The sequence below is a fragment of the Oncorhynchus kisutch genome, linkage group LG14 (assembly GCF_002021735.2).
Source record: "Oncorhynchus kisutch isolate 150728-3 linkage group LG14, Okis_V2, whole genome shotgun sequence".
Lineage (NCBI taxonomy): Eukaryota > Metazoa > Chordata > Actinopteri > Salmoniformes > Salmonidae > Oncorhynchus > Oncorhynchus kisutch.
This window is the reverse complement of record NC_034187.2, coordinates 13,124,422-13,134,807: the sequence shown is the minus strand read 5'-3', so window position 1 is coordinate 13,134,807 and position 10,386 is coordinate 13,124,422. Positions and strand designations below refer to the sequence as shown.

Genomic DNA, 10,386 nt, shown 5'->3' with positions numbered 1-10,386 from the left:
CCTGGGGGAGTAGAGGTTCCCACTGTCCACCAATCTCTGTCCCCCCTCAAGCGTGCTGGCAAGCTTCTCCATGTTGGCGTCCATGGTGCCGACAAAGTCCTCGTGCTTCTTTAGGGCCTGCTCGGCTCCATCTAGGGTGTCATGCTTGTCTGTGTGGGCCAAAGTGTACTCCTGCCACAGAGTGACAAACAATTAATTAATTAATCATTCAATCAATCAAATATCTGCTCCATCCAGGGTATCAGGCTTGTCAGTGTGTATTGCAGTAGCCATACAGTCACAAACAAAACAGTGTTTTAGTCACATAGCTGTACAGCAGAAAATAAACTATCCATTTTCATTGGGTTTTTAACTCCATTTACATTCCATGTTTCAAATGTTCACTTTATTTGCCATGTGCAGGGTTGGGTAGGTTACTTTCTAAATGTAATCCATTACAGTTACTAGTTACCTGTCCAAAATTCTAATCAGCAATGTAACTTTTGGATTACCCAACCTGAGGAATGTAATCGGATTACTTTCCCTTTAAGAGTGATGCAGCGGTCTAAGGCACTGCATCTCAGTGCTAGAGGCATCACTACAGACACCCTGGTTTGATTCCAGGCTGTATCACAACTGGCCGTGACTGGGAGTCCCATAGGGTGGCGCACAATTGGCCCAGCATCGTCCAGGTTTATGACGGGGTAGGCCGTCATTGTAAATAAGAATTTGTTCTTTAACTGAATTGCCTAGTTAAATAAAATAAAAAAATTAAAAGGAAATCATTCATTTATAAGAACAAAAATTTATGTATCAACTACAGATTGCTTATGTAAGTCTATCAAAATTGTAAGAGTTTGAGCATGTGTCCGTTAGGCTTATGGATTTGGGGGGGAATCAGCACAAATTACATCGAGCAATAAACAATAAACTAGTTGTTGATAGTATGGAGCACAATTCTACAGAGGAGTGTAGAAGAGAGGAACTCCCTCAAACTTTGAATCCATAGGCTGGGACAATGATTGATAGGCAGCTTAAACTTCAGTTAAACAATTATTGGGTTAAAATACACATATACATTTGTGAACAGCCATCCATAAAAGCCACAATCCATGAGGCGCAAATAGTTAAATGAGAGAGCAGCATGTAGATATAAAAATACGTGCTAAATGTATAGCCTGTAGGGTACACCAATGCTGTCGTCCTTACCTCCAAACGTTTATTCAAGTTGAATCTTTGGATGCTGACAGCAGTTGCCAGAGGTGTGGACTCGAGTCACATGACTTGGACTCGAGCCAGACTCGAGTCACAAATATGATGACTTGCAACTCGACTTTAACACCAATGACTCGTGACTTGATTTGGACTTGAGCCTGATGACTTGACCTGACTTGATACCCTCCTCAAGCCCAAATATAAAAAATGATGCTATTTAAAAAAGTGTTCAGCGCATCAACTCTTCATTTGTCAGATTACAGTTTGAATTGAACAGCAGCCAATCAAATTGTGCCAGCTGAGAAACAGTTGTGCGTGGCAGAGCAGAAGAACGTAGGCGGGTGAATTCAGATGGAGCCCTTGGAAAGGGCGACGCTGTATCAACAAAAAATTGATTGCAACTTACAAAACATGCGGGAAGAAAATTACAGACGGAGGCATAACAATTTCCAACTTTGTTCGACATTTGAAGCTGCACAAAGAACGGTAAGTTGTGGCTAATAGAGCCGACAGCTATATATTTGATTACTTTACTGTTGTATCATGTAGGCTAACATCAATGAGCCTCCACACAATCAGTCAGTGCGGGAATGTGATCATTGCACCCAAGATTGAGCTACAACTGGCTAGGCAGTTGGTAGCCTAAATCCTGCCTAATGTTACTGTTGTTCCTTAAACCATTGACATAGGTTAGCCTACTGCAACCACACAGAGAGTGAGTGTGTGTGTGTTTTAAGGTTGGTCGATTGTGTACAAGCCTACATCACCCGATTGCGCCCTATAGCAATCCTCGATAGTCGATCACTATGGGGGGGGGGCTACCATGGCTACCCATGTATTTCCATGGAAATATAACTTTTATTTGGAAAGTAATATATATATAGATAGTTTAGGACTTGAAACTTGAGTGCTAAGACTTGAGACTTACATGAGACTAGTAAAACAATGACTTGGTCCCACCTCTGGCAGATGCACCATTGGAAGACATAGCTTGGACTGTAGCCTATATAAGTCTATTCCTGCTCTTTTCCCACGATTCATCAAACACATCTGGTGTGTCTTCATTTTGGTCTCTGACTTGTGGTCAGACTCACTCAGGTGGAACAAACTTAAACTTGAGCCTTTTTCAATGCTGATTTGAATGTCATTTTTTCCACAAACATCCTTTCTGAATTTAAAAGTAATCCTAGAATTAATCATCTAGTTTTTCAAAAGTATCAGTAATCCGATTACAATATTTTTGCTGGTAACGTAACGGATTGCAGTTTTTTTTGTAATCCATTACTCCACAACTGGGGCCATGTGTAATGAATACATAGAAAATCTTACTCACTTCAGCATTCACAGTAAAACCCACAATACAAATTAAAAAAAATACATTAGGGAAATGCTTATGGAAGGAAAAATGTCAATATTTTTTATCTTCTTACCTGGTTGTTGTAAACCTTTAGTTAGCCAGGCAAATCACTGAGAACAAATGATCTTTTACAATAACGACTTGGTATCACAACATTGGTTAATCTTATGTAGTGGTTGAGGATGTTTGTTAACCTTTATTTAGCTACGTAAGTCAATGAGAACAAGTTATCTTACCTGGTTGTTGAGGATGTTTGTTAACCTTTATTTAGCTACGTAAGTCAATGAGAACAAGTTATCTTACCTGGTTGTTGAGGATGTTTGTTAACCTTTATTTAGCTACGTAAGTCAATGAGAACAAGTTATCTTACCTGGTTGTTGAGGATGTTTGTTAACCTTTATTTAGCTACGTAAGTCAATGAGAACAAGTTATCTTACCTGGTTGTTGAGGATGGTTGTTAACCTTTATTTAGCTACGTAAGTCAATGAGAACAAGTTATCTTACCTGGTTGTTGAGGATGGTTGTTAACCTTTATTTAGCTACGTAAGTCAATGAGAACAAGTTATCTTACCTGGTTGTTGAGGATGTTTGTTAACCTTTATTTAGCTACGTAAGTCAATGAGAACAAGTTATCTTACCTGGTTGTTGAGGATGTTTGTTAACCTTTATTTAGCTACGTAAGTCAATGAGAACAAGTTATCTTACCTGGTTGTTGAGGATGTTTGTTAACCTTTATTTAGCTACGTAAGTCAATGAGAACAAGTTATCTTACCTGGTTGTTGAGGATGGTTGTTAACCTTTATTTAGCTACGTAAGTCAATGAGAACAAGTTATCTTACCTGGTTGTTGAGGATGGTTGTTAACCTTTATTTAGCTACGTAAGTCAATGAGAACAAGTTATCTTACCTGGTTGTTGAGGATGGTTGTTAACCTTTATTTAGCTACGTAAGTCAATGAGAACAAGTTATCTTACCTGGTTGTTGAGGATGTTTGTTAACCTTTATTTAGCTACGTAAGTCAATGAGAACAAGTTATCTTACCTGGTTGTTGAGGATGGTTGTTAACCTTTATTTAGCTACGTAAGTCAATGAGAACAAGTTATCTTACCTGGTTGTTGAGGATGTTTGTTAACCTTTATTTAGCTACGTAAGTCAATGAGAACAAGTTATCTTACCTGGTTGTTGAGGATGGTTGTTAACCTTTATTTAGCTACGTAAGTCAATGAGAACAAGTTATCTTACCTGGTTGTTGAGGATGTTTGTTAACCTTTATTTAGCTACGTAAGTCAATGAGAACAAGTTATCTTACCTGGTTGTTGAGGATGTTTGTTAACCTTTATTTAGCTACGTAAGTCAATGAGAACAAGTTATCTTACCTGGTTGTTGAGGATGTTTGTTAACCTTTATTTAGCTACGTAAGTCAATGAGAACAAGTTATCTTACCTGGTTGTTGAGTATGGTTGTTAACCTTTATTTAGCTACGTAAGTCAATGAGAACAAGTTATCTTACCTGGTTGTTGAGGATGGTTGTTAACCTTTATTTAGCTACGTAAGTCAATGAGAACAAGTTATCTTACCTGGTTGTTGAGGATGGTTGTTAACCTTTATTTAGCTACGTAAGTCAATGAGAACAAGTTATCTTACCTGGTTGTTGAGGATGGTTTCCACCTGCTTGGTGTCCCTCATGAACAGCTGGAAGCCCAGGCCCTGGTCCAGGAAGCCCTTCCTGCTGTCCCACATCTTGTGGAGCTCGTCCCAGCCGCGGTCCAGACCCTTCAGCCTCTTGTCCAGCTCCTGGTACTGAGGGTCATCCAGCTGGCCCTGGGTTACCGCCATGCCCGTGTCCCTCACCTGAAATAAATTGAATTGGATTGAGTTATGCTTGCTGTTCCACATCAAATACGTTTTTGGAATATGTCCATTTTCTGTTGTGAACCATACTGTTCTATCTATAACTCTTTTTTGGATAAGGCTAAATCGTAAATGTTCTTACAGAAGAAATGCATATTCATAAGCATGGTAGCAACTGAAAGGGAACAGTTTGGAGATGATGATATAATGACTAGACCAAAGTTGAGGACACAACAGTTCACCTGACACAAGACTGAATCCAAACATTACACTGTTGATTTAGTGTCGATTTGACATTTACTGGACTTTTCACCGCATTTGTTAGTAACGAAATCTGAAAATACTCTGGATAAATTCAGTAACATGATAAGAATATTCCGGGAAAATGTGGGGTAGATAAGACCAAAAAAATGACAATGGTTTGAGTGAGAGGTCTAACTGGTGTCTCCTAGGACATTCTAATGCACTTTTATGACAAAAAATAAAGTTAAATTATAAGCTTAGTTTTTGATCTCTCCTAGCTGTGCTATTGAGGAACTAGAACAAGTACACTTGTAGTTGTTTTGTTTGGAACACAGCCCTGCATCCCCGCCATCACACAATTACTGTTGTAGTTTATTCAATCCAAAAACTGTCCATTATAAATCACAATCTGGGTCAGGTGGGCATCATTCAAAAGTTTGTTCTATTGCCAACATGACTAGCTAAGTTATAAAGTATGATCTCACAGTGATAGGCTTTCACAGGGCAATTCAGAGAACAGATTTATAACTTTGGTGCACACAGAAAGGAGTCAAGCATTCAGGTGCACCGATGCAAATGTTCTTCACAATGGACGAACAGACTCATTATGTTCAGAACAACCCAGGGCAGGGCAAGTGGTGGGAAAAGTACCCAACTGTCATACTTGAGTAAGAGTAAACAGACTCATTCTGTTCAGAACAACCCAGGGCAGGGCCAGTGGTGGGAAAAGTACCCAACTGTCATACTTGAGTAAGAGTAAAGATACCTTAATAGAAAATGACTCAAGTAAAAGTGAAAGTCACCCAGTAAAATACTACTTGAGTAAAAGTCTAAAAGTATTTGGTTTAAAATATACTTAAGTGTCAAAAGTAAAAGTACAAGTAGAAAGAATTTCAAGTTCCTTATATTAACCAAAGCAGACGTCCATTTAAATGTTATTTTTTTTATTTACAGATAGCCAGGGGCACACTCCAACACTCAGACATCATTTACAAACTAAGCACGTGTTTAGAGTGAGTCTGCCAGATCAGAGGCAGTAGGGATGACCAGGGATCTTCTCTTAATAAGTGTGTGAATTGGACCATTTTCCTGTCCAGTATGCATTCAAAATGTAACGAGTACTTTTTTATTTATTTATTTATTTATTTTACCTTTATTTAACCAGGTAGGCAAGTTGAGAACACCTTTATTTAACCAGGTAGGCAAGTTGAGAACACCTTTATTTAACCAGGTAGGCAAGTTGAGAACAAGTTCTCATTTACAATTGCGACCTGGCCAAGATAAAGCAAAGCAGTTCGACACATACAACAACACAGAGTTACACATGGAGTAAAACAAACATACAGTCAATAATACAGTATAAACAAGTATATATACAATGTGAGATAAGGGAGGTAAAGGCAAAAAAAAGACCATGGTGGCAAAGTAAATACAATATAGCAAGTAAAACACTGGAATGGTAGTTTTGCAATGGAAGAATGTGCAAAGTAGAAATACAAATAATGGGGTGCAAAGGAGCAAAATAAATAAATAAATTAAATACAGTTGGGAAAGAGGTAGTTGTTTGGGCTAAATTATAGGTGGGCTATGTACAGGTGCAGTAATCTGTGAGCTGCTCTGACAGTTGGTGCTTAAAGCTAGTGAGGGAGATAAGTGTTTCCAGTTTCAGAGATTTTTGTAGTTCGTTCCAGTCATTGGCAGCAGAGAACTGAAAGGAGAGGCGGCCAAAGAAAGAATTGGTTTTGGGGGTGACTAGAGAGATATACCTGCTGGAGCGTGTGCTACAGGTGGGAGATGCTATGGTGACCAGCGAGCTGAGATAAGGGGGGACTTTACCTAGCAGGGTCTTGTAGATGACATGGAGCCAGTGGGTTTGGCGACGAGTATGAAGCGAGGGCCAGCCAACGAGAGCGTACTGGTCGCAATGGTGGGTAGTATATGGGGCTTTGGTGACAAAAACGGATTGCACTGTGATAGACTGCATCCAATTTGTTGAGTAGGGTATTGGAGGCTATTTTGTAAATGACATCGCCAAAGTCGAGGATTGGTAGGATGGTCAGTTTTACAAGGGTATGTTTGGCAGCATGAATGAAGGATGCTTTGTTGCGAAATAGGAAGCCAATTCTAGATTTAACTTTCGATTGGAGATGTTTGATATGGGTCTGGAAGGAGAGTTTACAGTCTAACCAGACACCTAAGTATTTGTAGTTGTCCACGTATTCTAAGTCAGAGCCGTCCAGAGTAGTGATGTTGGACAGGCGGGTAGGTGCAGGTAGCGATCGGTTGAAGAGCATGCATTTAGTTTTACTTGTATTTAAGAGCAATTGGAGGCCACGGAAGGAGAGTTGTATGGCATTGAAGCTTGCCTGGAGGGTTGTTAACACAGTGTCCAAACAAGGGCCGGAAGTATACAGAATGGTGTCGTCTGCGTAGAGGTGGATCAGAGACTCACCAGCAGCAAGAGCGACCTCATTGATGTATACAGAGAAGAGAGTCGGTCCAAGAATTGAACCCTGTGGCACCCCCATAGAGACTGCCAGAGGTCCGGACAGCAGACCCTCCGATTTGACACACTGAACTCTATCAGAGAAGTAGTTGGTGAACCAGGCGAGGCAATCATTTGAGAAACCAAGGCTGCTCGGCTCCATCCAGGGTGTCTGCTCGGCTCCATCCAGGGTGTCTGCTCGGATCCATCCAGGGTGTCTGCTCGGCTCCATCCAGGGTGTCTGCTCGGCTCCATCCAGGGTGTCTGCTCGGATCCATCCAGGGTGTCTGCTCGGATCCATCCAGGGTGTCTGCTCGGATCCATCCAGGGTGTCTGCTCGGATCCATCCAGGGTGTCTGCTCGGATCCATCCAGGGTGTCTGCTCGGCTCCATCCAAATGTGCTATTACATTTTTGGCTAATCTGATGCTGTGCATGTTGTATAGCCTATTTTATGGAATTTCATTATTGTCGACATTGAGATGTTAAAAGGTATTTCCCGGGGTTTTGTCATTTTATACAGTAAGGTTACCCATGCTAATCCTTACTGTACCTCAAACCATAGAGATCATAAACATTGACACTGTATATGTCACATGCGGTACTCAAGTTCAGAAGGGCTGTCAGTCAAAACCCATAGAGAGCTGTGAAGTGCAGAGCCAGAGCTCTAACATCATGTATAGCATGTTACTGTACAGCCACTGTGTTCCAAAAAAGGTGCTTATCAGTGTCCACATCTGCCATCTTCAATCTGTATAAAGGTATGAGTGTAAAGGGCTACCCTTGCTTTGTATTGGTGTGTTAGGACTTTGTGTAAACTGTAGTTTAAATCCGAAACTGAAACTAACCTTGTGGTAGTCCTCCTCATGAGCATCCATTTCATCATATACATCATCGTGGAGGTTCAGCAGCTGCTCAGCCTGGGGCAGGGTCTCAGGCAAGTCCTCGGATGCCACGGCCTTCTGGGTCTTGAAGAGCCAGGACTGGAAGTCATCCATGTCCTGTAGGAAGGTCTGCAGTTTGGACACCTCTCCAAGAGAGTCCTACAATACAATACAACTTTAATAGTCAATTTGTTGTTGAGGGGATCAACTCCAGATAGCAAACACACACACACTCACACACAAACACACCTCCCGGTCCTTCAGGGTGGCCCTCAGGTTATCCCAGGCTGCGTCCAGCTCGGCTCTCCTAAACAGGATGTCTGCAGCGTTGTCTGGGTGGTCCTTGGCCAGCTGGTCCGCCTCGCTCCTCAGGAAGTTGAGCTTGTCTTCGATGGCAGCCAGGTCCCGCTCCATGCCATAGAGTTTCCTCTGGATGGTCATCACAGCGTTCAGGTCGTTGCCCAGGTCCTGGGTAGACTTGATGACCCGGGTTTTGTCCCTGATCCAGGCCTCTGTCTCGTCACACTCCAGTCCATAGTTGTGGTAGCTGAGAGCTGAATCCACCTTACGCTTCTTGTCCACAACCATGGCCTTGAAGGCCTCCCACCTGACAGAGAAGCAGAGGAGAGAGTCACTATTAATAACGCACGGAGGAAAGACTGTGGACTATGGATAAATAATATTACGAAGAAGAAAAAGAAGAAGACATCAGCCTGAGTCTCACCTCTTATTAAGTCTCAACTGGCATTCCTTCACCTCTTTGGTACAAGGGTGTCTGCTGTCCTCAAGCTGCTTCACTGCTTTGTTGACATCATCAACACGCGTCTGGACATTAGCCATATCTGAAGCAAGAATACTCAACCTAAGAAGAGAAAACATAGTAATCAATACATCATACAGTGTGCAGTAGAGCAGGGCTCATCAGCCACGGACTGCAAATTGATCGCAAGAAGCCCAATCAGATATATTTGACTAAAACATAATCCTTTCAAACCTTGCTTACATTTGTATACGATCACACACAGTACATTGTATATCTCTATTATGCATGGGAATACTTTGGAGCAGATTTCCAAAATAAAAATCACTTGGAGCTGATTTGGTGGTGTTTTTACACTCTACATGTCGAACAATTAAAACAAATATTTAAAGAATCTATATTTTTTTACTCTGAAAACATGGGCCAAATTCGGGCCTGCGGGGCCACCAGTTGGGGACCCCTGCATTAGAGCAAATATACAGATATGATTGGTGTCAAATGTGGAAGTCGTGTTTAACATTGCAGGGACCCAAACAATATGATACGATCTGATAATCTGTGCAATTTGTCTGTAATGTAAGCAGATTGGTTTGTACCTGTTCTGCACCACTTCCTCTCCAACCTTCAGACTGTATCATAACTGTGCTTTGTACCTGTTCTGCACCACTTCCTCTCCAACCTTCAGACTGTATCATAACTGTGGTTTGTACCTGTTCTGCACCACTTCCTCTCCAGCCTTCATACTGTATCATAACTGTGCTTTGTACCTGTTCTGCACCACTTCCTCTCCAACCTTCAGACTGTATCATAACTGTGCTTTGTACCTGTTCTGCACCACTTCCTCTCCAACCTTTAGACTGTATCATAACTGTGCTTTGTACCTGTTCTGCGCCACTTCCTCTCCAGCCTTCATACTGTATCATAACTGTGGTTTGTACCTGTTCTGCACCACTTCCTCTCCAGCCTTCAGACTGTATCATAACTGTGCTTTGTACCTGTTCTGCACCACTTCCTCTCCAGCCTTCAGACTGTATCATAACTGTGCTTTGTACCTGTTCTGCACCACTTCCTCTCCAGCCTTCATACTGTATCATAACTGTGCTTTGTACCTGTTCTGCACCACTTCCTCTCCAGCCTTCATACTGTATCATAACTGTGGTTTGTACCTGTTCTGCACCACTTCCTCTCCAACCTTCATACTGTATCATAACTGTGGTTTGTACCTGTTCTGCACCACTTCCTCTCCAGCCTTCAGACTGTATCATAACTGTGGTTTGTACCTGTTCTGCACCACTTCCTCTCCAGCCTTCATACTGTATCATAACTGTGGTTTGTACCTGTTCTGCACCACTTCCTCTCCAGCCTTCAGACTGTATCATAACTGTAGTTTGTACCTGTTCTGCACCACTTCTTCTCCAGCCTTCATACTGTATCATAACTGTGCTTTGTACCTGTTCTGCACCACTTCCTCTCCAGCCTTCAGACTGTATCATAACTGTGGTTTGTACCTGTTCTGCACCACTTCCTCTCCAGCCTTCATACTGTATCATAACTGTGCTTTGTACCTGTTCTGCACCACTTCCTCTCCAGCCTTCATACTGTATCATAACTGTG

The 10,386-nt window shown here is 41.8% G+C and overlaps 1 protein-coding gene across 1 annotated transcript in view; it reads right to left on the bottom strand.

Annotated features, from left to right (window-relative positions):
* Positions 1–10,386, bottom strand: part of LOC109904594 (spectrin beta chain, erythrocytic-like) — a 69,359-nt gene that overhangs the window by 25,596 nt on the left and 33,377 nt on the right. The window contains 5 exon segments of the mRNA XM_031787867.1: positions 1–171; positions 4,195–4,401; positions 7,977–8,171; positions 8,262–8,619; positions 8,737–8,874. The exon segment at positions 1–171 is cut by the window's left edge and continues 32 nt beyond it. Of these exon segments, the coding sequence (XP_031643727.1) occupies positions 1–171; positions 4,195–4,401; positions 7,977–8,171; positions 8,262–8,619; positions 8,737–8,874 (1,069 nt within the window).